Below are 27759 nucleotides of genomic sequence, written 5' to 3'. Positions count from 1 at the left end.
TATCAATTGATACGTGCAGACATTTCTGTTCTTCTCCACTGTATAAATACACACCCACTAAACTAGAAAACCAAGACATAGATTTTTTAGCATAACTTTCTTCCAACTTTCTCTCACATTTACTTTATTGATTAACTGTAATTATAATCTGTCCTGATTCCAATAGATTTGGGGGATATGCATGAATAAAAACAAAGCTGTACAATCAACAAAATTCAAACCTCGAATAATTAGACATGATTGGCCCTGTCAATAAAACCATCAAAATCCATGTATCTTTGGGGACGGGGTCCCAACAGCCCCCCCTCAAATGACAGTACTGATGGGCATATTCATTTATGACATATCCCATTGCTGTAAATGGATTTAATCATAATGAGCAGCTGTTGAGCTTGGAAGACTACTGGCAACAATAGAAAGGTTTTAAGATTATTGTTCATCATCAAAAAGAGTCAAACTATTAATCTCAATTATCTTACTTCAACTAGATGTCTATTATTACCTATGTACAAATATCAAAATATTTGGTATTTAGTACCAAAACTTTTCCTGGTTCTGCTAAGTAGGATTTTCCTACTTCTGCTGATGGATAACATTGGATTCCATTTCTTCCATATCATAAACGTAACTACATACAGTAACTGAGGAGTAAGCATAAAAGATAAACAGTTCACAAAAGAGAAGGTAGAGAGTGCTTGAATACTGTATGCCATTTAAAATATTGTAAATATTGTAAATATTTTTAAAATAATAAGTACATGAGTAGTGTCCCTTCAGAAGGGACTATGTAGAAAACACGTCTGGTATTGTTGTCCTTCTTTCAAACTTCTAATTTGTTCCTAGTCAGGTTCACATCTAGACTTAACAAAAATTGTCAGTAATTTCTACCCAAATATTTACTCTAGCTATGGCTTACACTTAAGGCTATTCCTCACTAAAGCCATGTTTACCACCATTTAAAATCTACAACTGTCAAATAAAGCTAATCCTATTTTAAAAGCACGGGTCAATTAAAGATAGGGTGTGTTTAACCACCACTCACATCACAGTCTAATAACTCTTCTAGAACATGCCTAGTCATCTTTTTAGAAATCTACCTAATCTTTATTAAGGTTTATCATGGAACATCAGGTAGGTGTGGGTTAGAAATACTCAAAGCAAGTTGTTAAAATTAAAAAATACCTTCATTTGGTTGGATTCATGACATAAAACAATGGATTTTGGTAAATCAAAGTCTTTCACTATTAGACCACAGAAAGAAAAGCTTCTATTTATCTCTGTATTTTAAGTAATCCCTTGCTCAGAATAGAAAGTATATGAGCTACCCTCTTTGCAGAAAAAACACCCAAATTTAGTAATTTAGCATACTTCTTAGGAAAGTATGAGTTACAAGTAACACATGTCCCACTGGTCAAGATCAGCTGACATACTTTAAGGGTGGCACTCCTATTTTGTGTCTTTGATTAAAGCAAAGCTTGATGACTGTGTTACAAGTTGACTCCCTGAAAAGTTAGGTTATTAACAATAGCCTTATACAGAATGTTTCCAAGTTGTTTCATTTCTTGAATAACAAGTTACAGAACCCAAGCCATGGCTGCTGCAATGTTTTGGAGGAAGCAAAGAGAAGGCTGGCTTATCAGGCTTGAGTTAAAAGCACACCTGCAAAAACAAACATTTCATTAGCAGTGAAAAGAACAAAGCAAAACTGTTCTGCCAATATTGGCACGTCTGCCACTGATTGAATGGAAGCTCCCAAATTAGCTAAGGAAAGAGCCCCTTACCTATACGCTTTGGAGCTGCGTTATCAGAATGTGTGTTTGATTTCCCAGGAAACTCTTAGTGGCTTATAAAGACAGAAAACATAATTCTAAAAAGAAGCACTATATATATTAACATTTATTTTGCAAGATAATTATGTTTGGAACGTAAAAACCTTATTGCAAAAAAAAAAAAAACCAGTTATGGGACTTTCTTCTTTCCCTCCCTTCCTTCCTTCCTTCCTTCCTTCCTTCCTTCCTTCCTTCCTTCCTTCCTTCCTTCCTTTCTTCCTCCCTCCCTTCCTAACATTTAATGCCTCCCTCCCCCATCTTACCATCTTATTGGGCAGCTTACAATAACAAAAATATACAATTAAAACATAATTAAAATCAAACATTAAAACCTAAGCACAGATGGGGAGAACAGGGGCAGAGTGCGGGGAGGTGGGATCTGCTGTTAATCAACCACCCCCACTGTGCTGTTCCCCAAGTGGGGCCCAAGGCCAACTGGCAGAGTCCTTTAGATCCTTATGAAAGGATAGGAGGGGTTGGGTCAACCTCACATTGGGAGGCAAGGTGTTCCAGAGGGCAGGAGCAACAGCAGAGAAGACCCTCCTCCTAGACCCCACCAGCCAGAATAATCGGGCAGACGGGATCTACAGCATGCCTCTTCTGCCAGGACTGGTGGGATGGGCCACTCCCAGTGGAATGAGAAGGTCCCTCAAGTAACCTGGTTCCCCATGCCATAAAGGGCTTTAAAGGTGATCACCAACACCTTGAATTGCACCTGGAAGCAGACTAGCACCGAATGCAGTTCGCGGGACGGTGGTGTTACAGGGACCATTCTTGGGCCCCGCAAAATTGCCTGTGCTACCGCACTTTGCACCAGCTGTATCTTCCACATGCTCTCCAAGGGTAGTTTATTATCTTATAATAAATTCAACAATAAACTTCTTTTCCTTTATTGGACAACTTAGAGATTGTTTAGAATAAGATACAGTAGCGATTCAGAAAGTGTAAAATGATAAGACACGTATAATACATGCTTGTCCCACCACTGACCCATTTTAGATAAATATCCATGAATCTTTTAATATTGTTTGGGGAAAATGGTATTTAAAGATATAAGCATAGTGTTGAATTATATACCAGGGACTGGGAATTTACCAATGCATGAAAAACTTTGATTTATCAAGCAAGGAATACAGCAAAATACAAATAGCCTATTATGATTCAGTCTTGTACTGAAATCACTGCATATGAATTGATTGCTTATCAATCTAATAGAAAGACTGATCAACATGACTCCATGTTTTGTCTTATTTATTTATTAATTTATTCATTAAATTTATACGCTGCCCATTTCACTCTGAAAAGTGACTCTGGGAAACTTTGGTGTTATTATTTTCTGCAATTTAAGTCAACGTTAACTATTGACTAATTGTCTGGACTAGTCCCTACAGTCTTCTTGGCAACATTTTAGAAGTGGTTTGCCCTTGCCTATATTTTAGGGTTGAGAGACAGTGACCGGCCCAAGATCACCCTGCTGGCCTTGTGCCTAAAGCAGGACTAGAACTCACAATCTCCCAGTTTCTAGCCTGGTATCTTAACAATTACACCAAATTGGTTCACTTATTACTCCATGTGCTCTATGTTTAATGTTGTGTTTAAAAACAGAGTTCTTTTCTGTACATCTGATAACATATTTTTTTTCTTTGATTTCTGTTTCTCTTACTGTTTGTTTCAGTTTCTTGTATACAGTCAGATCTTGGTACTCAACTTTTAAACTCATCGAATTTAGTACTCGACACATTTTGATGAGAAAATTTTGTCCTGCTACTCGTCATTTGTTTGGTATTCAACATGCAGGCTAGATCTGGGCAGTGTCAGTTTCCTCGTGATTCTCTACCCTTTCTAGCCAAAACAAGCAGTCACATGTTAATCACATGGTCTCTGTTGCATGTACACATCCCCTCATGGTCTTCTTAGCTTTTGTGGTCATTTTGTGTATTTTTGCACTTTTTTTGTCATCAGTACAGGTAAAATGAAGTTTTTATTTTATTTACTGTATTTTTCTGTGTATAAGATGATACTTTTTCTTAAAAATATTTACCTAAAAATGGAGGGGCGTCTTATACATGGGGGTGCAAGAGGAGAACCATGGCGTCCTATACACGGGGGCATCTTATAGATGGAAAAATATGGTAATCTAGGTATTTATTCATTTTTAGGTTTATTTCTCATGTAATGATATACAATCCTATCTTTTTACACATTGCCTTAAAATGTGCATTGTTTTTGGTTTGGGAATGCATTAAATTTATTTATATTATTCCTTATGGAACAAATTTATTTGGTACTCATTGCACCTCCTGGAAACCAATTAATTACGAGGACTGAGGTTAAGACGCTGAGCTTGTCAATCAAAAGGTTGGCAGTTCAGCAGTTTGAATCCCTGGTGCCACGTAATGGAGTGAGCTTCTGTTACTTGCCCCAGCTTCTGCCAACCTAGCAGTTCGAAAGCATGTAAAAAATGCAAGTAGAAAAACAGGGACCACTTTTGGTGGGAAGGTAACAGCGTTCCATTCACCTTTGGCGTTTACTCATGCTGGCCACATGACCACGGAGACATCTTTGGACAGTGCTGGCTCTTCGGCTTTGAAACGGAGATGAGCACCGTCCCCTAGAGCTGGAAACAACTAGCACATATGTGCGAGGGGAACCTTTCCCTTACCGAGGTATCACTGTATTTTCTTTCTTTTACATTTTTGTATCTTAAAATCAGTGAAAAGTCAAATATGCAAGATGTCGGTGAAAAACTCAAATAAAAGAGTCTAAGTTTTACTTATGCAACTTAGGGAAATCTGGAATAATAGATGTGGTCAGTCCTACTCTGCACATCAGGCACAGAGTCCATACATCACCAGGACCTTAATGCTTATCCTTAAAAATACAAAGTCAAAAAATGTTAAGTTTTGGACTTGTGCATGAGATGTGAGGGTCTGGAGAGGGCCAAGTACAGAAGGTGAAATGAAAAGTGTGCACATTCATTCAGTTCTCAGGAAATGTATCTAGAACGTCCACCATGAGTTGTAGAAGAAACAAACCTGTCATTGCTGCAAACTGTGAAAGAGATCTTACCCAAGAATAGTTTAATAAAGTTCCCGTTACTGTACGACAAGCCTGTGCATAAAATAGCAAACAGCGCTAAAGAAATACAAAGCCTGGTTGCCTGAATAAAGCAGCATCCTTCTTTGGAGATATTGAAGATGGCATGCCTGTACTTGTAGCATCTCCAGGTTACTAAATACTCTAGCCATGCTGTTTTAAAGAAATACACCTTCCCTTATGCGTAACATTTGGATGTGCTTCTCTTAACCCAGGGGTCTCCAAACTTGGTAATTTTAAGACTTGTGGACTTCAACATCCAGAATTCCTCAGCCAGCTTTGCTGAGCTTTGCTGGCTGAGGAATTCTGGGAGTTGAAGTCCACAAGTCTTAAAGGTGCCAAGTTTGGAGACCCCTGTCTTAACCTTTTGAATAAAAGTTTGGTTGATACGTTACTGAATTTTCATTTTAATATAGTCAAAATGCAACAAGTAAATAAACTTTACAGTTTCCCTTTTGTTGATCCATCTGATAATGAGATGTAAAAAAAAGAGTAAAATGTATTATTTACTTTATACGGAAGTACAAGTAGTCCTCGACTTACATCACAATGGAGTTTTCCATTGCTAAGCAAGACAGTTATCAAGTGAGTTTTGTCCCATTTTTGCCACAAATATTAGGCAAATAGCTGCAGTCGTTAAGTGACTCATACGGTTGTTAAGTGAATGTGGCTTCCCCCATTGACTTTGCTTGCTGGGAAGGACAGAAATGGTGATCACATGACCCAGGGACAGTGCAACTGTCATAAATACGCGCCATTTGCCATGTGATTTTGATCATGTGGCCATTGGGATGGTGCAATGGTCATAAGTGTGAAAATCAGTCAAACATCATTTTTTCAGTGCCTTTGTAGCTTCAGATAGTCACTAAACGAATGGTTGTAAGTCAAGAGGTACCCGTATCCACCTAAGGTCCAGAGGATAAACATCTTTATTGTTACAGCAGTACCTCTTCTGCAATATTCAGTGTCTTTTTTCTTTCTTTATAGTAATTCATTTTAAATTGAAACCTTATTTTTTTCTGCTTATGTGCTGCTTTAAAGCTGACAATAAGTGGCATGCATTCCAATTTAGTAACAATTATTTGGAAAAGCAGGGGAACTGGTATTTCATGTCCATACAAAATGGAAGAACACCATGTTCTTCTGTATAAATCACCCAATATTTAAAACTCCAAAGGTTGACTTCATTGAAATTGCCAATTTAATTTTTATTTCTTAATAACTTTTTATAATATGTCTATCCCACCCTCTATTGCTTTGCATCAATCAGGCTGGCTTTTACTTGACAATTGAGAAGACATAGTCCTTCCATGTATATGTTGTTGGTTTAGTTTGGGTTGTTTGTTAAATGAAGGCTAACCAGAACAGACAAGTTATATTCACACAGTTTAAAATCCTGTTTGGTGGTTGTGGTGATGATTGTCCTAGCACCTCATGACAAAAATGTTTTCTGACATCCATGATTAATTGAATTGGAGCTGGTTCACCTCCTAATGATTTAACAACTACATATTTGTTTTGTTACTAAATAAAATGACTTGCCACACAATTGTGTTTAATGAACTCTGATGTGAAAAAAGAAATGAGAATTATAACGTTGGCATGTATTGTCTAAAAACTAAACCTATATCTCCGAGATGTGATTACTATGTACTAAAATTGCTTAGAAAATATGTGTATTCTTTTTATGAAAAGAATAATTTAAAGAAATGTTTCTGGCAATAATTTAAATTGTTAGATTTGAGACTTCTTGACAACCATTTGAAATGAGAAATTAGCAAAATATCAATATACAGTAGCTCATTTCTCATATCTCAGTTTATATGAAACTGAGAACCTGAACCTGAACTAGAAGTCTTTTATCAAGCTTTCCCCTAATCTGGTGCCCTCTGAAGGCATCAGACTGAGAAGGATGCTTTATTCATCATTAACTCTTAATAGTTAACCAACTATGCAAAGTATACAAATACAAGTAAATTCAGACTTAGCCACCAATGGCCTAGCACTGATAACAACATTTAAGAATTTGACAGCTTTCTCCCTAATTTTTAAATTAAAGCCCACTATGACATAATAAGCAGATGATCATTGCGATAATTTTTATCCAGTTCTAGCAGAGACTGAAATAGTCTTTCTTCTTTATAAAAAGTGCAGTAGAATAGTATAACATTATAAATTCATAATATATATGAATAGTATTTGTGTTAACTGGACAGCATTAAAACATTCTCCCACAGAATTTTCTGCCACAGAAAAAAATTGGGGTTAATTTTGCCAACAAAGAATTCTTCTATATGTTGGCATTCAACAGAGAATTTAAAAAACCTAACTGAGAAACAGGTATGAACAAGATAAAAGACTAGCTTCACTAATGTTGCCTAATATATTCTGTGAATTTTGAGTTTGCATACTCTGATCTCTATCCAATTGCATAAATTCTTCCCCCCTCCCTTAATCTGACAGATTTTAAGAGAGTCTAGAACAGCTATAGACTGAATCATCTGCAAAGCAAGAGAGAGAACAAATAATCACATCTATAAACAAACCTTTGGAAGATAGGAAATCAGTATAAAAACAGTCCTCCATCATAATATTCTTTGCTTTGTTTCTCTGCTAATTCATTATAATTATTTGAACTTCCTCCCCTCAGGTTTTTCCTGCTGTTAATATTTTAAAATCTCTGTCAGTAATAGGCCAAAGGAATCTGGCAAACCCTGTCAAAATTCCAAAAGGATTCTTTATCACACATCTTCTCTCTTGTACATCAGCAAAATAACTTTATGCACAAGAAAAACAAGAATAATGGGATGTTTTAAAAACCTGCCAATTTTTGTGCACAGAGTATTTGTTGTATTTGTGTCATTAATTTCTAATTAATCCACAATATAAAATGTTCACCAAGTCTCAGCATAGGTATTTGATTTGAAAATAAAAACAAAATACTGAATATTCTGTTTTAGGCTGTTGCAGACTTTTGCTGGTTACAAAGATTTTACACACGTAGGTCCTTAAACTGAAACTTGTTCCTATCAAATAATGGAATTCTGTAATTTATGACTATAAGCAGGATAATTTCTTGCAACATCTCATGACTCAACCAAATACAAACCACATCTCCTCTTAATAGAAACACATACATTTCTTTCAAAAGATGATTAAAAAACGAACGGTAATTACTAAAACAGCATTCATTCATTCATTCATTCATTCATTCATTCATTCATTCATTCATTCATTCTATTTATATCCTGCCTTTTCTTCAGGAGCTGAAGATGCTATACAACACTGTTTCTCAGTCTTAGCAACTTTAAGATGTGTGGATTTCAACTTCCAGAATTCTCCAGCCAACAACACATATTCAGGTTGCTGAGTTTGAGAAACATTGATTTACATAACATTCAAATATTTTCCCCCACAACAACAGTCCTATGATGTAGATTGGGCTCAAAAAGGGCGGCCAAACTAAAGCCACACAATAAGTTCCAGGGCTGTGGGGTAGGATTTGAACCGTTACCACCTCCCACACTTGCTATGGTGGCAGACTTTGCACCACGAAATTTAACAACCTTTATACACCTAACTTTGAATAACTTCATAAGGGAAGCATCATGGGGACATAAAAACGTAAAGGTAAAGGTTCCCTCGTACATATGTGCTAGTCGTTCCCGACTCTAGGGGGCGGTGCTCATCTCCGTTTCAAAGCCGAAGAGTCTGAAGATGTCTCCGTGGTCATGTGGCTGGCATGACTAAATGCCAAAGGTGCATGGAACGCTGTTACCCTCCCACCAAAGGTCCCTATTTTTCTACTTGCATTTTTTATGTGCTTTCGAACTGCTAGATTGGCAGAAGCTGGGACAAGTAACAGGAGTTTACCCTGTTAACGTGGCACTAGGGATTCGAACCGCTGAACTGCCGACCTTTCAATTGACAAGTTCAGCGTCTTAGCCACTGAGCCACCGTGATATAGCAGGGGAAAAAATGCTTTGAGATCCTATTTGTGACCTATTTATGAGCAACTGAGAATACAGTCCACAATCCTTTTTTTCAATTACTTAAATAGTCATTTAGAATTGAGACCCATAAGGAAGTCCTAGAACTATGGAGAACGGTTGTAGAAGTGAGCTCAATGTTACTGTGAATATTTGATTCTGTTAATGTAGTCTAAATCAGTAAAACCTAGTTTTGGTCTTCTTGCAGTTAGTTTCCTGATCTGGACCTCCTTAAACCTCTGACGACAACCTTGCACTGGTGAAGTGTTCAATGAAGAAGCATCTGCATTACTCCACACACCAATTTAAGTACCACAGAGGCTGCAGGATTGATTTCATTATACTACTTTTCAGAGTAAAGTTTTAGACAAATGGTATAGGCCAGTGATGGCTAACCTTTTTGTTGAACCCGTGTGCATGCGTGACCCCCCCCCATGCTCCCTCCTGCACCTATGCACGCAGCCCTCCTCCGTGTTCCCCCAGCATCCTGTTTTGGGCCTAGTAGGCCTCCCTGCAGCCTCCTGGGAACAAAAACAGGCTGTAGGGGAGGCCACGTCCCCCCCGTCCCGTTTTGGACCTAGTAGGCCTCCCTGCACTTATAACCCATAATGCAATGCATGTGCAGCCCCCCACCCCCACCCACGTGTGCTCCACCCCTGCCCGCCCCCCGCGCATGCAAGGCAGAGACCCAAAAATCTGCTGGCTGGTGGGAGGCGCGCACATGTGCAGTGGAGCTGAGCTGGGGTGACAGCTCGCGTGCCGCAGAGAGGACTTTGCATGCCACCTATGGCACGCGTTCGTCATCACGGGTATAGGCTTTGAGTAAACTTTTAGCAGATTGTGAGGGCTATATTTCATTGAATATACTCCAGCTCTCCTGATGGTCTCTTTTAGGATTCCCATAACTGCATTACATTTAGACATATTTCACTCATGGGCTATGGTAGGGGGGTAGTCATGTTGAAGATACATATAGTATGCATTTGTTAGATTTACATCCTGCCTTTTTTCCAGGAGTTCAAGGTGGTGTACACGCTATTTCCTCCTATTCAGCAATATCCTTAGGAAACCACAATTGTGCCCAATTGACAAGTGACATCATCATGCAAATGCTGCAGCTTACATACTTGTGTCAGATGCCAGGTTTCAAGTTGCATTCAGAGGTCTGACAAAGGTATGTAAGTCATGTCATACACAGGATGACACAGTTGCACATGTTTTGCCAATTGTTCCTGTTTTTTTTTTCTCCAACAAAATATGGGCTAGGTTTGGGAGAGAACTACTGATTGGAGAAACCCAAGTCATAGGTGAGCTTCCACTGCTAAGAATGACCTTCAGCCCAAGCCCGAAACCTTAACCACTATGCCATACTGGTTCTCTTCTAAATCCTACTTTGAAGGGATTTCCTAATTTTCTATTTCTGGGAGGATCATCTATTTTGCAATGGATGCGCCTCATCAAACCAAATGAAATATATTTGGCCATTGTTAGTTACACACAGATATTTGATTCTGAAGGAAAAGGTGTTTTGGAGCAGATAGGGTAGGCTTGGTACATTGGTTGATGTCTTCTTCAAAAACCTGTGGATTTTTCCGTGCAAACACATTCCGAGCTGTGCAGTCATAGGAAAATGCATATTAAGGAGTTAGGGGTGCTGCAATAAGATGGCATCCCTGATGGAAATATCATTTTCCTGGAATTGTGGAGCTACTCTGTGAACCTAGGAAAGGTAGAGCCTCTTTAAGGAGATGCCCTGTGTTGCAGTGAATGCATTCACATCCCTTCTAAAGCATATTCTCCACTTTGGTTCTAAATTGCTGCATATTGCTAATGTGTATGAATGAATGACATATGAACCATCATGCAGGTCTATATAACTAGGCAAACAGAGCTAAATACTAATTCTTGCTAATCAACAAACTCCCTACAATGTAGATTTTAACTGCTTTAAAATTTCTACAGGACCAGGCTACCATGTCTTCCTACTTTTCTAAAATTGGGACTATACATCTAATAATAGCTACAAGAGATTTCTATATTTATAGCTATGAATTGAATCCAGTGACCTGCTCTAAGATAAAATGTAGTTTGTTCACTTTTCATTTACTATGTTATATAAGGCCAATCAACTATGTTTTATATAAGACTGAATCTAAATTTGAATTCAACTCAGTACAGTATAAGCAGAAAATTCTTGAATCCCAATTTTTCATATTGGCTGATCGGCAATATAGATTTTGTTCACCAATACATTTTGCTTTTCTGTCTGCTTCATATCTGTCAAAATCTGTCCCGTCTAGAGAAGATTTAACAGGCATGAGATGAACTAATGAACTGTAAATTGCCCAAAATCACTTAATAAGATGGGCTGTGCCTGGATCAGGACTATGCCATCCACTCAAAGTTATGATTGTTTTAATGCTGACAATTGCAAGATCCTTGTCCATTTTATGGCTGGGCAGGTAGTAGAACCTAGATGACCTTGTCTAATGATAGAAATTAAATAAATTCAGGCTTATAGTCACCCAGGAATTCTATGGCTCCTGGCTAGGGAAGGTAGTTGGAAAAACAAAGGAGCTAATGGTACATGACTTCCAACATGCCAACAAGAATAACTACAAGGACACATTCACTAGACATTGATCTTGACTGAAGAGTATCTTTTGTTTTTAATCCAAATTACAGATTAGGAATAAAACAGCAGAGACAACATAGTTTCAATTACTTATTGCAAGGGAAGTGCATATTTGTTTTGTTTCTTTCCTATATCCTATTATTGCCTTCATTTATGTAAGAAACCATCTATGAGGTAGGAGCTACAGCTTCCCATCACAAATGTTTCTTCTGTCTCTTGTGAAAAAAAGAATCTCATGAGTTGAACTTCACCTATGGTACACATACAATAGTGTTTATTAAAACCTAGAAATGTATATAATACACAAACCAAAAATGGCAATATATAATTTTAGGGGTATTTTGGGATCATGGATATAAACATTATTATATGTTCTAAAGAAATTTGTCTTGGACAAGGGTGTGGCTTTAAAATGAAAATAATTCATTTAAAGTTCAAGGAGTTCCATTACAGAAACTGAAGGACAATCAATGTTAAAAAACTTACTTTCTATAGCATCACAAACTAAGAAGTATTTTAGGCCACTCTCCTTCATTGCCTTGGAGGTAGACTTTCAAACTGTTTCATCACTGAAACAATAATGATTCCAAACAATATCTGTTGGAGAATATACTACAATAAACTTCCTTTTATTTATTATTTTCTGATGTCAAGAAATGGGATTTTCTTCATAAAGAACACCCTAGGTGTTGCTAACATATTGCATCAAATCAGTAATTCTAATTATCTATTTTATTTAAATTTTTCTATGCTTAAAAATTAGATTAAATGCCTTAAGTGAATACTGGTGAAAAGAATGAAAAGATTGCATAGTAAACTATCATTGCTTTCTTCTAAAAAGATGAAATAAAAATACCAATTCACTGAGTTAGACAGCATCATTACTTTATCCAGCTAATAATTACAACTCACGCAACACATTTAAAATTACATAATAGCATTACAGTCTGATTCTATTTATGACTATTCAAAATTATATGCTCTTGGGACTGGTTCCTTAAGGTTTCAGTTTTAATAACTCATAAGAAAAGGCAAGATTTCATAGAAGAGACTTCTTCAGGTCTCCCTGTTGCATATGAATCATGAGAAGACTTCCATTTTTCCAAGAAATCAAACACAAGTAAGTATCAAAACGCTTAAGTATAACTATTGTTACTAAAGAGGAGAAAAGACTTGATTCAATTTGGTGGAATGAACTTGTAACATATCTGATAACTGAAAAAAAATCAATTCTTAAAGTATAAAATGATAAGCATCTTAAATAGCACTTTTGCAATGCAAAGTTTATAAATAAAAGTTTTCATGGTTCTGTTCATTACTATAATATAGAAACATGGGAAAGTATGCATAAATTGTCCTTTTTAAAAAAAAAACTGTTCAAAATACTTACTGTTACTTGACTTGAGGTCTCTGTGAAGGATGGGGACGATGGCTTCTTCATGTAAGTAAAGCATCCCTCGAGCAATTTGTACTGCCCAGTTGACTAATATATGAGGAGGAATGCGACGGCCCCAGTGGCTCCCGCTAGCGGTGGGGAAAGTACCTGACAAAGCTCTATTGAGGGGTCCTCCCCTGGCAAATTCCATAACTAGACAGAGGTTGGGCTCCTGCAAACTTACACCATGAAGTTCAATGATATTTGGATGTTTCAACATGGAAAAGAACTTTGCTTCCTGCTTCACATTCTCTGCCGTGGCCATGATGTCCTCATCTGGATCCTGCCGCGCTGCTTTCACTGCAACTTCTTGGCCTTTCCATATTGCTCTATAAACTTTACCAAAGCCTCCAACTCCAATAATCTCTTGCAGTTCCAGATGCTGGAAGTCAATCTCTGCTAGAGAACCCATATGGTCTTCGTGATCTACAGGGTGCCCATCACCAGTGGTCAGATCTTGGGTTTGATGCCCAGTCTTCTCCAACAATCCTAACTGGGGATGTTGGTAACAGCCTGGCTGGTAAGTCACATAGTTTGCTGGGAAGATGCCAAGATGATGATGGATTTTACCGGCCCACCACCCATCATCTCCAGACACTGCTGCGTCTTTAGACAAAACTTCCACCATTTCCCCTCTACGCAAACTCAGCTCATCTTCTCCAGTGGCTTCATAGTCATACAACACGGTCCACAGTGGGCAAGAGTTACTACTGGTCCCCAAGCTCCCTTCAGCTGTTCCCTCAGAACTCAGCAAAGCCATGGTCAAGATCCAGGTACTAACCACATCAGCTTCCGCCTTAGCATTTGAGAACAATTAATGAAGTTGTCCTAAAGGTGCTTTTTTAAGAGGCAACTGGAGTTTATGATTTTTTTCTTTGAAGACCATTCGTTCCTCATCCAAGAAGCTTCTTCGGCTCTTAATTAACGTTGTTGCTACTGAAGCCAACTCTTCCCTATTTTAGGCAAGCATAAAAGTGCTAGGAAAGGAGTGAAACAAAGCAAAAAGAAAAGGGACACCTGGTTAAAACAAGGGAGGGGGATTGGAGCATGAGATGAGTGAAGAGTAGAAATCACACTATTCGGATCAGACATTTGGAGTGCAGGCTTAACGCTTTTGAGTTATGAAAGTGATGAGAGAGAGGCAGGACAACATAAGGTAACAATGAGGGAAAGAGTGAAGGAGTCAGAGAAAGAAAGCACAATCCCGATGTATATCAGAGCAGAGGGAAAGGACTGGTGGCAAAGCAGGAAGTGAAAAGCGTTCGGGATAAATGGGATCGAGGCAAAGAAAGTTTGCGTGGAGTGATTTATACGGAGCCTGGGAGGAAAAAAAAAAAAAATCCAAGGGCCACCCGGCCCGAGAGAACAAGAAAATCAAGCAAGGGAAGTTAAAGCGGAGATCAAATGGGGAAAAAAATGAAACGAGGGAAGCGGGCGGAGAGAGAGAGAGAGAGAGAGCGGGGGAGGAGAAGCAGGAGGAAATCGCAGAGAAGCGGCGATTGCAAAGGGCTGCCGTGCAGTCCGAGGGGGCCCAGGTGAGAGAGAGAGAAGGGAGCCACGCCAGGAACGAGAAGAGGAGACGGGCGATGGGAAAAGCCGCAGGTAAAGCGCTGGCGGAACCGAGAGGGTGGGGAAAACGGAGACCGCGGGAGATCCGAAGGCGGCCTCAGCGGCTAAAGGCAACGCCGCCGCCACCGCTACGGCCGATCGGGCGCTTCTCCCGGGTCTTCTCACCAAATTCTTCTGAGCAGCTCTCGAACAAATTTACTAGCCGGTCCGGATTGGACGGCCGGGAGCACGTGACCAGTCGAGGCCAGGCTCCGAGTGCGGGTCAAAGAGTGAAGTTGCAGGTGCGTGTCTGGCTGTGGTCGTGGGGAGGTTGCCCGCTGTCACGGGTGGCGCCAGTGCCAAGCACCAAACTCCCGGGCGCCCTCGGGAAAGGAAGGGTCGTCGGCAGAAGCAGAGACGCGGCAAGGCGGAAGGGGCGGTGGCAACGCTGTTGCAACTTGTTGCGCGCTCTTAAGCCGCGCGCGCTCTCTCTTCTCCGAGGGGAAGGCCGGGGTTGCAATGAATGGGACTTGGCGGGGCTTTGCTTGTGGGAATAGCATTCTAAGAGTGGCTTGTTTTAAGCCTTGAGCCCAATGCCAGGTTTTGTTTGTTACAGTATATCAGCTGCTACAGTATATCATGCACTCTTTGAGCGACGATTATTCGTTCTGTAATTCTTATTACCCTTGCGGCTGCTCTCCCCCACTCCCCCCAATATCTGAAAAAGTTATAGCAGATGAGAATGTATTAAGGTCAATAACCCAATATTTGGGTTATTGGGAGAGTTTAAGATGTAAAAATGAGTAACATAAGGGGAAAGCTCTATTTAACTAGGGAACTGTAATAATTGAGATACTATTAATTGTATATTGTGTTGAAAGCAGAAATGGTTAAGTTGTGGTTGGGAGGAATATAGGGGGAAATTATCCTGCATGGTGCTAACAGGCATCAGTTTGCCCATTGACACTTGCCAGGATCTTTGACCTGCATTTTGAAGATATTCCTGCCTGTCTCCACCAGCTCTCAAAAGTTTGGGGTTCCCTGCTCCGGATCTTGATAAATTGCAGTACCCAGCATTTTCACCACTGACCGTCCTGGCTGAAATACTTGAAATGGTCTTTTAGCAACCTTTTTTTAAAGCCAATTGTCCCCCACCCCTTGGACTAGAACTGGTCAAAAAAATGTCTTGTACTTTCATAATGCATTTGTACCTCTGAATCGAATAAACAGTACATATTGTGAGCTATGGTTAAAAACTTATTTCCTTTACACTAATTATACAACAAACAAGGAATGCTTATTTTCTGAAATCATGTACATTCCAGTTTTTTTCCCCTTCTGGACTCAATGTGGGCTTAAAATGAGCACAGGACCACATATAGTATATAGTACAAGTACTAACAATCATTAGGTGGTGTAGCCATTTTAGATCATTTATGTTGGGAAGGTGCTTATTCCCAGGTAATTAGGAAATGACTGGGTGCTTAGTGTACTCTTTTTTTCCAGGAAAATGCAATTGGATTAGGATTTTGAAATGATGTAGAGAAAATTCTGGCTACTGAGTTAATTTGCTAGGGCTATGATTTGAAAGAAACTATATAATACCTTTCCTTCCTGTCTATGTAGCCATTTAAATGTTAGTAACTTCTCTTGTTGGGCAGTTTGTATTCTTTGAAGGCCAAATTTCATGCAGGGAAACACATTGGCAAAGAAAACTGTAAATAGTGCCGGCTGCAATGATTCATTGAGAGCTATTATTTTGAAGTTTCAGCTGGGTCTTACTAAGGAACTTTGTTTCACCCAATATTAATAAGGGTACCAGATAGCATTGTGAATCAGTGTTTAGGGAGGGATAAATAAGCCCACAATTATGTTTAAATATCATTTAGCTCTCTGCTCAAGATAGAATTATCCTCATGGTATCATGTCTGGATATTTATACTTGCCTATAGTAGTCGGGCTGTATTCTGTCTCTGCTGTTATTTAATATCTATTCTGAGTCAATTTTCTTTTTTTTTTAAAAAAAAATTATAAGCTTTATTAATACACATATACTAAAATACATAGAAAACACATAGAAAAACATTTACACAACATATAACATTTTTTTTTTTTACTTTTAAAGCATTGTTTCATAGTGGTTTTCCAAGTAATACTATTGTATTTCTTCCCCTTTTTCTTAGTCTAGTGATTTTCAACGAAGCACTGGAAAACATTGATGCTGGCCTCAAAGTAAATGGTGTTCAGATCAGCAATTTAAGATATGCTGATGATACAGTTCTGCTTGCCAGTAAGCATGAAGACCTTCAGCTCCTTATCAACAGAGTCTCAGAAATATCTGAAAAATATGGCTTGAAGCTTAACACCTCAAAAAACAAGATCATGGTCATCAGCAAACAACCCATTAATTTACCACTGATAAATTCGGACGGAATACCATTAGAAAAAGTTGAAAGGATCACTTACCTCAGTTTTAATTTACATGAAAGCTGAGACATGACATAAAGACAAGGATAGAGAAAGCTTGAACAGCATTCTTCAAAATGAAAAAGGTCTTCTGCAGTCACAACATAAGCCTAAGACTGAAAATCAGGCTTGTCAGATGTTACATCTTTTCTATCCTGCTCTACGAAGTAGAGAGTTGGTCTCTTGACAGAAAACCACTTGAAGAAACTAGAAGCATTTGAAATGTGGATTTACAGGCAACTATTACATATAAGCTGGGTTAACAAAATCACAAATGAGGTGGTAAGCTGCCTGGGAAAGCAAAGGGAAATAATCAAAGCCATTAAAAAGTGAAAGTTAGAATATTTTGGACATGTGATGTGACACCCAGAAAAATACAGCATCCTTCACTTAATCCTCCAGGGAAAGATTGAAGGCAAACGAGGTCCAGGCAGAAGAAGAACATCATGGGTTCAAAACCTAAGGGACTGGTTTAGACAAAACCCAGCAGCACTTTTTCATACGGCTATTGACAAAAATAGGATTGCCAACATGATTGCCAATGTCCAATGATGGATATGGCACAAGAAGAAGAAGAAGAAGAAGATAGTAGTTTGAAAGTTGAATCGTGGCAACTGGGTTAATTTTTGTTAGCTTGAGATGTTTCACTGCTCATCCAAGCAGCTTCATCAGTCAGAGCAAGCCAGTTAGGCAGGGAGTCTTTGGAATGTACCAATTATTGCCATACCAACCTCAGGGGTTTCCTCCCCCAAATGTGTTGCAATTTGCCAATGAAGACTCTCCGTCATCCAGGCAAAGATGTCAGAATGTTGAATCATTGCAACTGAACTATATTTTTTTTGCCTATAGTAGCTTTTTCCCCATCCATCAGATAGACCAAATACTTATACAGAAATGTTATAATTACAGATCTGTATTAAATTCTTCACTACTGGTTTAGTAGCAATCAACTCTTAAGCAAACCATCTCACATTAGTTTTTAGCCTATTGTTCTTTTAGTACTTTTGACTCTTCTTTTGTCCATTGCCATTATAGCAGGTGCCATAGGAGTGCAGTGCCATGTCTCCCTTTGACTCACCCTCATCCATTGCTAGTCATATGGGTCATAAGAACAATAACCTCCATGATTGACACTTGTACCTTTTTTTCTGTCCTCCCCATTCTTTTCATTCCTTTGTAATTTTAAGCTTGTTAGCAGGGATTGTTTATGGAGATTCTCAGTCATCCAGATCATGGTTGTCCCAAAGCTGCTTTTTCAAAAGGCAACTGGACTTTCTTTGTTTTTCCTTGAAGAAGCTTCACTTCTCATCTGAAGAAGCTTCTTGGATGAGAAGCAAAACGTCTTCATGGAAAAACAAAGAAAGTCCAGTTGCCTTTTGAAAAAATACCTTTGGGTTAGTAGGGACTACTTTTTTTTAACAATTGGTAAAATATAAACAGATCTGGAAGCATTTTCAGCTAATGTGGTTTATAAAACATGCTTAAAGTAATATACATGCAGACTCTAATCTTTGCATGTTGCAAAGTTGCCTTGCATGCATATTACATTGTCTTACAGATGTTTCCTTTTAGCGTCCTTGGAAAATTTCTTCAAGGTTAGTTGCTTTGGCAATGAAAAGTGGCCACATGGCATCTTAACTTTATAATGACTGTACTACAGATATGAAAGCAGGCTAGTCCGAGCACACCCATCAGAGAAGCCCTTTGACTCCCTTTGCTTTTTCAGTGATTTATAAAAGAGGAAACTAGCAGTAATTTGTTATTTGTTATTATTGTTATTTTTAAATTTGTATACCGCCCTTCTCCCTGAGGACTCAGGGCGGTGAACAGCCAAGTAAAAACATAAACTACAAACATTAAAATACAATTAAAAAGATATATATATATATAAATTTGGCCCCATAATTAAAAACAATTTCTAAAACAAACCTTGACAAATTGCAAAACACACCAGTTTTTTCTGAATGGAGAAAAAAAAACCATGATCAAAAGATGAGCTCACATTACAAGTATTTTAAATGAATTTGTGGGAGATTGTTATACAAAACAATTCAGTTGAAACTTGGCTTTCCCCTCTATATTCCACCGTATTCAGAATGATGTAATATTGCATGTTGCAATAGGAGATCTTTTAAATTATAAGCCTGATGGCAAGAATTGTTTTATAATTAAATAATTCATTTACAAAGACCCTTCCTTCCTTTTTTTGGCTGAGGACTGAAGCTTTTCAAAAAGGAATTAATACATGAATAAAGTGTTACAGTTTCCACTAACAGTATGTAAGACCTTCAGGAATACAAAGATTGGAGGCATCAGTTATACTGGAGACCTGAAGCTTGGATGGGAAGAGATGATGGTAAACATATATCTGCAGATCTCTATTTTGTAGAAGCAAACAGACTTGAACGTAGGTGGGGTTCAAATCTTGAAAAATTTTAAAGCCTGTACAGATTTATTTATTTCGCATACGACATATCATACATAAACTAGCAATATGTATTTCATGTAGATTTTCATCCAGATCAGGGGTGTCAAACTCAAGGCCCGGAGGCCGGATTTGGCCTGCGGGGTGCTTAGATCTGGCCTGCGCGGTTGCCCCGGAAACAGCAAAGGCCTGGCCCATGATGCCTCTGCCAGCAAAAACGCAGCTCGGGAGGCCTGAGTGCCGCTTTTGCTGCCAGGGGTTGCAGGACACCATTGCAGCCAAAAATGGAGCTCATGAGGGCCATGGGCAGCCTTCCTAAACTCTGTTTTTGCTGGCAAAGGGTTGCAGGAAGCTGTCACAGCCGAAAATGGAGCTCAGAAGCCCGTTTTCACTTTCAGAGCACTCAGGTCACCAAGGTGCCCCTGAGTGAAGTTGAGCTGGCCATGCCCACCCTGACCACACCTACCCTGGCTCCCCGAGGTCAAACACAACCCTGATGCGACCCTCAATGAAATTGAGTTTGACACCCCGATCTAGATTAAGAAAACACAATAAAATATAAACCTTAAAAAGATCTATATTCAAATATCAATGTCTAGCTCACCTAACATGCAGCCTTGTTTATATGCCCTCAGCTTACAACCGGTCACAATGTGATTTACAATTTGATGTGGGACCCCATAGTCACACTGAGGGAGAATACTATGCCCCATTTATACAGGGAGTCCTGGCTGATGCCATGTGAGGTGCAAATCCTATTCAGGATTGTCCATTGCTGATGTGGTAGTTCAAAACCTGGCACTTTTGTTGTGGGGTCATTTATATGTCTTCCTACGTCTGGGTCTTTAGAGACCCATTTGGCTTTCCACTGGGAATCAAGCTTAAAGTTCTTGGGCAGATGTTGTACTTATGCCAGTGGAGGCTTCTTGGGTTTGAGTCTCTCGGCTGATAAACGAGGAAAGTTGCCATTCACCAGGGGTGAAATCCAGCAGGTTCTGGAGGACCGGTGGTGGAAATTTTGAGTAGTCCAGAGAACCGGCAAATACCACCTCTGACTGGCCCCAGAGTGGGGTGGGAATGGAGATTTTGCAATATCCTTTCCCCAGGAGTGGGGAAGGAATGGGGATTTTGCAGTATCCTTTCCCTGGAGGGGTGGGAATGGAGATTTTGCAGTATCCTTCCCCTGCCATGCCCACCAAGCCACACCGCACCCACCAAGCCACGACCACAGAACTGGTAGTAAACAAATTTGGATTTCACCACTGCCATTCACCGGTAGGAGTGAGTTATACAGAAAGAAGAGAGAAGAAGCAGGGAAGCTTGCAACAGATTTAAGTAAAAATAATTATTTCCAAGATGAGCCATAATGGTGAAAAGCTCACCTAAAAAAAAACAAACCCCAAATTTGGAGAAGATCCAAATAACAAACATTAATATTTTCATGCTAGTTCTATTCTGTGACATAGTGCTTAGATCACAGAAAATGTGAGCATATGCAAAGGAGACCCAATAGAATTGCTTTACAGCCAATAAAGAAATGAGGCCACTCTAAAGCAGGCTTGGGTATCATTCATAGAGGATCCTTCAATTATGAGCACATTCTTTGGAAGGCAACATAGTAACTTTGGGGTATGAGAGGGGTTTGTTACTCCAACAAGCTGACCTTGTTGGGGAAGAAGGGAGAGAGAAGGAAGCAGAGCAATACACATTTTTGAATATAAGGCCTTTGGTTTGGTCATAATGATGTGTTTAATAAATTGGCATCATAACAAGAATTTGCTACTTAAAGGAGCCGTGAGAGAAATACAATTAAAAGCACATATGCAACAGCATATACAAGAATGGTTGTATAATGGTATAATTCAAGACACGTTCTTAATTCCAAATCACGAAAGACGCCAAGAAGGGACAAGACTGCATAGTGATAAAACTATAACACTCGTTTCAAATATTAAACACAGCAGGAAGGAGAAAACTTACACATTAAAAGCACTGGAAAGGAACCCCTGTGTGTTGACATTAACTGGAGCATTTCTCCTTGCTGTTAAAATTGGCTGAAAACCTTGTCAATGGCACCTCCTAGTGGTGGATAGAAGGCCATAAAACAAGCATGTCTTGGCTTTGTAGTTCTTTGCTTTGAAATCCATAGGGTTCTATACCGACCTGAACGTTAAGGAGTCTACTTTGCATGGCATTCGCGATTCGTGCTTTTTGTGCAGGGTTTAGTGCAATCTTTAGATAGTTAATTTGGATATCTCAGTAGAAAACTTAAGCTGACTTCGCTGGTTTTTTATTTTTTTAATTATGGTACCCAGCTCTGACTGGATGATGGGGCTGAAGAAGCTTCTTGGATGAGAAGCGAAACGTCTTCAAAGAAAAACCAGAAAGTCCAGTTGCCTTTTGAAAAAAGCACCTTTGGGACAACCATGACCTGGATGACTGAGAATCTTCACAGAAATTCAGAAGTCTGTGTGTTTTCACCAACGCCAGAGCAGTTAAAACAGGTCTCTGCATTTTCAGAAACTGGAGAAGAATGATTTTTTTGTTTCGTGGCATGAATTGCAATTTGACACCTGCAACACCTAGGCGCAACTCCGACGTTATAAGTTCGGGGATTGATTTGTGGGAGTGTTGTTTCTTCCCCCATTATCGTACCCCTAACAGAATAACAGAGTTGGAAGAGGTCCTTAGAGGTCTTCTAGTCCAACCCTTGAAGTCTTCTAATGCAACACCTGAAGATTTCGGGAAAACTCGACATCTTAGGGCAAATTTCGGCTAGTGATGACGATATTGCACAATTTATCTTTTATTTCATCCTCCCCCCCCCTCCTCCTCACGGAGTAACGTAATAATCTTCGCTCTTCATACAGAGATAGCTTTCCGGGTGAGCTGGACTCCTGGCAGTTAAATGGCACCATACCTGTAATTTGGCCACAGAACGGAAGCGGTTTGCCACCGCTGCCTTTTGACATGCTTTAAGACTTTCCAGTCCAGCCTCGGATTATGGAATTCCCTTGTAGTTTCTCCTGAAGTCTGAAGATCCTAGTTTAGCGTCCTATCCCAAACAAGTTTAGCCTACTGTACTTGAGGCAGGCTTTCTAGGTATTACTAATTTTCTCAAGATAGGAGACGGAGAGGGAGAAACGCTGTCTCTGGGGAGAAGACTGAGCTGAACTGATTCTGGAGAGGGACTTCTGCGGACGCTAGTTGAAAAGATCGGGGAGGGGAGAAGTTAGGAATAGGATAGAGGTGTTCTCCAAGCTGGCGCCCCCCAGTAACCATGTGCGGGGGAATGATGGGATTTGCAGCTCAACACACACGCCAAGCATACGTTAATGCGTACAGTTGAGGGCTGTAAATTATTAACAGGGAAACGGGACACAAGCACAGAAGGGGAAATACGTTTCAATCACAATCATAGCCTGTCCCGACGTGTTATTCCCCCCGCAGCAATCTATCTTTAGAAAGGAGGAGGGATCGGGGTGTGGGGGTGTGGGGGCGGAGTCGAGAAGGACCCCGCCTTTGCTTTGCATCCTTGGGTGGCAGGAGACCCGGTTGGTGGATTGGGCTCCCCCGCAGCATGATGGGAAAATCCTTCTAGCATCCGGCATGGAGGTCCGGGTGATGCCCGACGCCGAGAAGCCTCTTTGCAAGGAGAGCCTCCGCTCCCGCCGTCCCGAGCAACGGCAAGGAGATTGAGCCGGCGGCCTTTCTCGTGCAAGGCTTGGCGATGGTGTCCCAGGCAGTGCAGCTGCTCCGGCAGGGAGTGTGGGCAGCGTTGACCGGAGGCTGGTATCACGATCCGGAGCAAAGCAAATTCACCAACAGCTGCCATCTCTACCTCTGGCTGTTCTTGTTGCTGCTGCCTATGGCGCTGCACTTGGTGAGTCTGATCGGCCGGCGAGGAGATCTGGGCACACAAGGAAGAGGAGGGTGAAGGGTCCTCTGGTAGGCCTCTGATTTGGGGAAGAGGCACATGTTGCCTTCTTATCTACCAGGATATAGGTAGAAGACTTGATAGATTGCTGGGGGTAGAGCAGAGCTCTTCAAACTTGGCAGCTTTAAGACTTGTGGACTTCAAGTCCCAGAATTCTCCAGCCAGCATACCATAGCATAACATAGCTGGCTGGAGAATTCTGGGAGTTGAAGTCCACAAGTCTTAAAGCTGCCAAGTTTGGGGAAACCCTGTTGTAGAGGAAAGATGTGAGGGGAAGAATTTAACAGACAACAAGCAGTGATCGGAAAAGGGATCTCAAAGGTTTATCAACTGTGATGGCTTTATTATTAATTGTAACACAAATATTTCTGTCCCTTGTTACAGAACTTTGAATTGATTGTGCTTTGCTGTCACAGCAAGTGTCAAACACCAAATGTATTTTTTTTCCTCAGGTCCTATGCTAACAAAATTAAACTGGGTATATAACGATGGATAGGAATAGGAATAGGAATAGGAATAGGAATAGGAATAGAATAGAATAGAATAGAATAGAATAGAATAGAATAGAATAGAATAGAATAGAATAGAATAGAATAGAATAGAATAGAATAAAAAAGATAAACATTCATCAAGAATCATAAGGTACAACACTTAATGATAGTCATAGGATACAAATAAGCAATCAAATCATACTAGGAAATAATCAATATAAATATAAATTGTAAGGATACAAGCAACAAAGTTACAGTCATGCAGTCATAAGTGGGAGGAGATGGGTGATAGGAACGATGAGAAGACTAATAGTAATAGTAATGCAGAATAGTTTGACAGTGTTGAGGGAATTATTTGTTTAGCAGAGTGATGGCGTTAGGGAAAAAACTGTTCTTGTGTCTAGTTGTTTTAGTGTGCAGGAGTTGAAACAATTTATGTCCAGGATGTGAGGGGTCTGTAAATAATAGGTAGTTCTGTCAGTTTTGGGTATAGTACCTAAGGTCTAATTTACAAAGTTAACATGCACAAGTAAAGTTTCTTTCACTCACTCACTCACATATGCATGCATGCACATTATTTTTGGAGAGTTAAATCAAAGAATTCAGTATAAAATAAATACAAAGCATAATAGCTTCTTAACATTAAAGAAAAAATGATAATATGACAATCACTATCATACTGAGTTATAATCTCTAATCCACTCGCCAGCCATGAATTCTATTAGCAAGCAATTCTATTTCAGCCCCAGTTCTCTTCTCTAAAACCTGAAAAGGAATAATACTAGTGTATCTACAGGCTTCTACAGATGACACATTTCAAACAATTAGCAAAGGAACAAGGCAAATATCAGCTGTATAATTATAGTTATTTTTTTTAAAAAGCGCAACAGTATTAATCATGATCATGTTAATGCTCAGATCATTTTTGATGATGAGCTTGACTTCATTATTCTTTTGTCTAGGCATGTCCCCCCACTACCATCACAGCTGTCATCTACTGTGGCTCTGTGACCTTATTTTTCATGATAATAAAGGTGATCTCTTATCGCCTGCACCTGATGTTTGACAAAGGAGAGATGATTCAACAAAAGCTCCCTCGTAAGGAAGGGAAACAAAATAAAAAATATAAAAGAGACAATGCAATTCAGCATAAAAATCTCAGGTAAGTTTACTTCTCTATACAAGGCTATTTAGTGTTACCTGAACTCATTCTGAAGAATAGGTGTATCCTTAAAATATGCACATCACGTATGTGATAAGAGTCTACAGATAAATCACTTATTCCAAAATCATGGGATCAAAGGGATGCTAGAGATTTATTCAGTCATAACATGTTTGTTGATCATGACAAACAGCTATTTTAGGAAAATAATAAAATTATTCCCTGAAGAATAATTGATTGGCATTACTGCCATATTTCTAATAATATGATGCACACCTCTGTTCGCATCAGAGCTCATTATGTCCAATAACAAGAAACAAAGTGATTTTTTTTTAAAAAAACCTAAAGGATCCACAGGAAGCTGCCTTACATGAATCAAACAGCTGGTATATCTTGATCAGGGTTGTCTGCAATGGGAACACTTTAACTATTTAGTTAAATATATATAGCCTGACTAGGTGGCTCAGTGGCTAAGACACTGAGCTTGTCGATCAGAAAGGTCAGCAGTTTGGCGGTTCAAATCCCTAATACAGGTCTCCTGCGTGAGCAGGGGGTTGGACTAGATGACCTCAAAGGTCCCTTCCAACTCTGTTACTGTTATTTCACTGCATTAGCTCTCCATCATAGTAGAATGTCTGTATCAATCATCCTTTCCCACCTTATAATTTCCATTATACGAGTTATTTAAAACTTCTTTCTGTGGGGTCCTTGGTGCTCTCTGAGCCTGCTTGTTTTCTTGTAGACATTTCATTACCCAACTAGGTAACATCATCAGTGCACTCCACAGTTCAACCCTGATCTGAAGCAAGAAAGGCTGGGAAATGAACCTTCTCCATACAAAGCTTTTCTTCACCATTCCATTATGGCTGTGTCTTCCTAGATTCCTTGATACTTACCTAGAGCCAATGAGGCAGATGTTTAAGATTGTCTTTTAAGAAAGTTAATGGCATTTCTGAATCAGCTTGTAGTAAACACTGCATCTTTGAGAATGATACATTCCTTATCTAATAACGATTATTAACTTTTTTGCATATGCATTATTTTGAACAGCAATAACATAGGAGATAATGGTGCAGTCGAAGAGACCAAGCATAATGGTTCAACACCCACCATCCACAATAGTGTCAAAGGGCAGGCTATCCTCTCTCACTACCCTTCAGGAAGCCTGGTTGGTAAACATTTGTCTATAATAATATTCCTGTATTTTTCACTCTATATGTGCCATTGGTGTCTTATGACAACAACAAATGAAATATAGGTTTTATTTTAAAAAGATCAGCCTCCTCCCACCATTTCTTTTTTTTTCTTAATAAAACAATATATACATTGTGCTCCAAGGTTTTTCATGTCAGAAAACTGTTGCCCCTGGAGAGAAGCAGGAACAGGGAAGCTGTTATGATACATTTTGCTTCATTCCACGAAGAGTAGAGAAGGGAGTGGAATTTTCTTCTCATGACCTTCATGAAACTCCAGTTGCTTTTCATTTTGGCAATTACTCTAGAAGTAAACTTGAAAGCATGATGGCCCCAAATTCTAAATGATTATTGAAAGTAACAGGGAAATTGAAAAGTAAAAAAATAAAATAAAATAAATCTTGGATCTGGGCCTTGTGGGAAAATGTCATCAGCACTGAGAACTGAGTATTCAAGTGAGTGAAAGAATGCAGGGGACTGTTAAGGTGAATCTGGTATTTGGTCTAATAAGTCCACTGCTTCTTCACAAAGGTGCTGTCTTGTGACAAAACAAATCAAAAAGCTTTATTTATATTTAGAGCCTAGTCTAACAAAGAGTATTTTGCCCACAGTCAGCCAGCAAACTTCATGATTCAATGGAAACATCTTGGGACATCTTGGTTCATATTTAACACTTTAACAATTTCACTGGATTAGTTCTCCATCATAGTAAAAGTTCTGTATCAATCAGCAGGAATGATATGCTTCCCCACCTTATAATTTCCAATTTTAGTCAGAATTATTTAATTTCTTTCTGTGGGGCTCCTTGGTGCTGTCTGAGCCTGCTTGTTTTGTTGCCATTGGGACATTTCATTACCCATCTAGGTAATATCATCAGTGCACCTCACAGTTCAACCCTGAGCCGAAAATATTCTCTTCTATTGGTAACTTCTTTCTTTATTATGAAATACAGTCTGAACAAAACAGATAACCCAATGCCTATACCTCATACTTTCTTGTAAACACGGTTGTCTGGCAAGCTGTCTTGCTGTATATTCAAATCCAATGATTTTATTCATTAATCTTGGGATTCCATTGGTTTAATGGAACATGGAATGTAATTACATTATTCGTTGCTCTGAAACACATGTAATGTTACATTTACAGTTCACGTTCTTTTAATTGATGTATTTCATTTCAGAACCTGCCAGCTCAAGAAACCATTGAAGATCTGAAAGGTATGCTACAAACAATATTCTATAGCCGAGGTGGACAACTATGGCAATGTGAAGCTACGAATGAGTTTGGGTCTTCTGGTTTGACTGTTTGCATGTGTTCTTGCATTTTGGTGGTTAGCTTCCTCCCCATTTGTCTAACCACCAGATTGCAAGAACACAAGTGAGTGGTCAGACCAGGAGATCCAAACTCATTGGTAGCTTCACATTGCAATGAACAAGAACATACATTTAATTTCTCAGCAACTAAGATCATTGGCCCTGCAGGCACAAGGATAGCCAGGGAAACAATTGAAGTCCAGGAAATAGGTCCCTTGTCAGTTAATAGGAGTGCTAAAT

General features: G+C 39.4%; 2 protein-coding genes across 3 annotated transcripts in view; one reads left to right on the top strand and one right to left on the bottom strand.

Moving 5' to 3' along the window:
- MAP3K21 (mitogen-activated protein kinase kinase kinase 21) overlaps positions 1–15101 on the bottom strand; it is a 46598-nt gene extending 31497 nt beyond the window's left edge. For both annotated transcript variants that reach the window (XM_087882952.1, XM_087882953.1), the window contains exon 1: positions 12940–15101. In XM_087882952.1, coding sequence (XP_087739078.1) covers positions 12940–13744 — 805 coding nt within the window. In that variant the 5' untranslated portion in view covers positions 13745–15101. The remainder of the gene's footprint in view (positions 1–12939) is intronic.
- A 7840-nt stretch (positions 15102–22941) lies between these two features.
- Positions 22942–27759, top strand: part of PCNX2 (pecanex 2) — a 100644-nt gene continuing 95826 nt past the window's right edge. The window contains exons 1-4 of the mRNA XM_060692360.2: positions 22942–23306; positions 24814–25013; positions 26064–26181; positions 27387–27423. Of these exons, the coding sequence (XP_060548343.2) occupies positions 23154–23306; positions 24814–25013; positions 26064–26181; positions 27387–27423 (508 nt within the window). The 5' untranslated portion in view covers positions 22942–23153. The remainder of the gene's footprint in view (positions 23307–24813; positions 25014–26063; positions 26182–27386; positions 27424–27759) is intronic.

Source organism: Pantherophis guttatus, chromosome 1 (genome assembly GCF_059756535.1).
Source record: "Pantherophis guttatus breed Tessera chromosome 1, ASM5975653v1, whole genome shotgun sequence".
Classification (NCBI taxonomy): Eukaryota; Metazoa; Chordata; class Lepidosauria; order Squamata; family Colubridae; genus Pantherophis; species Pantherophis guttatus.
The sequence above is the reverse complement of the archived record's forward strand: the minus strand, read 5'-3'. Positions and strand labels throughout refer to the sequence as shown.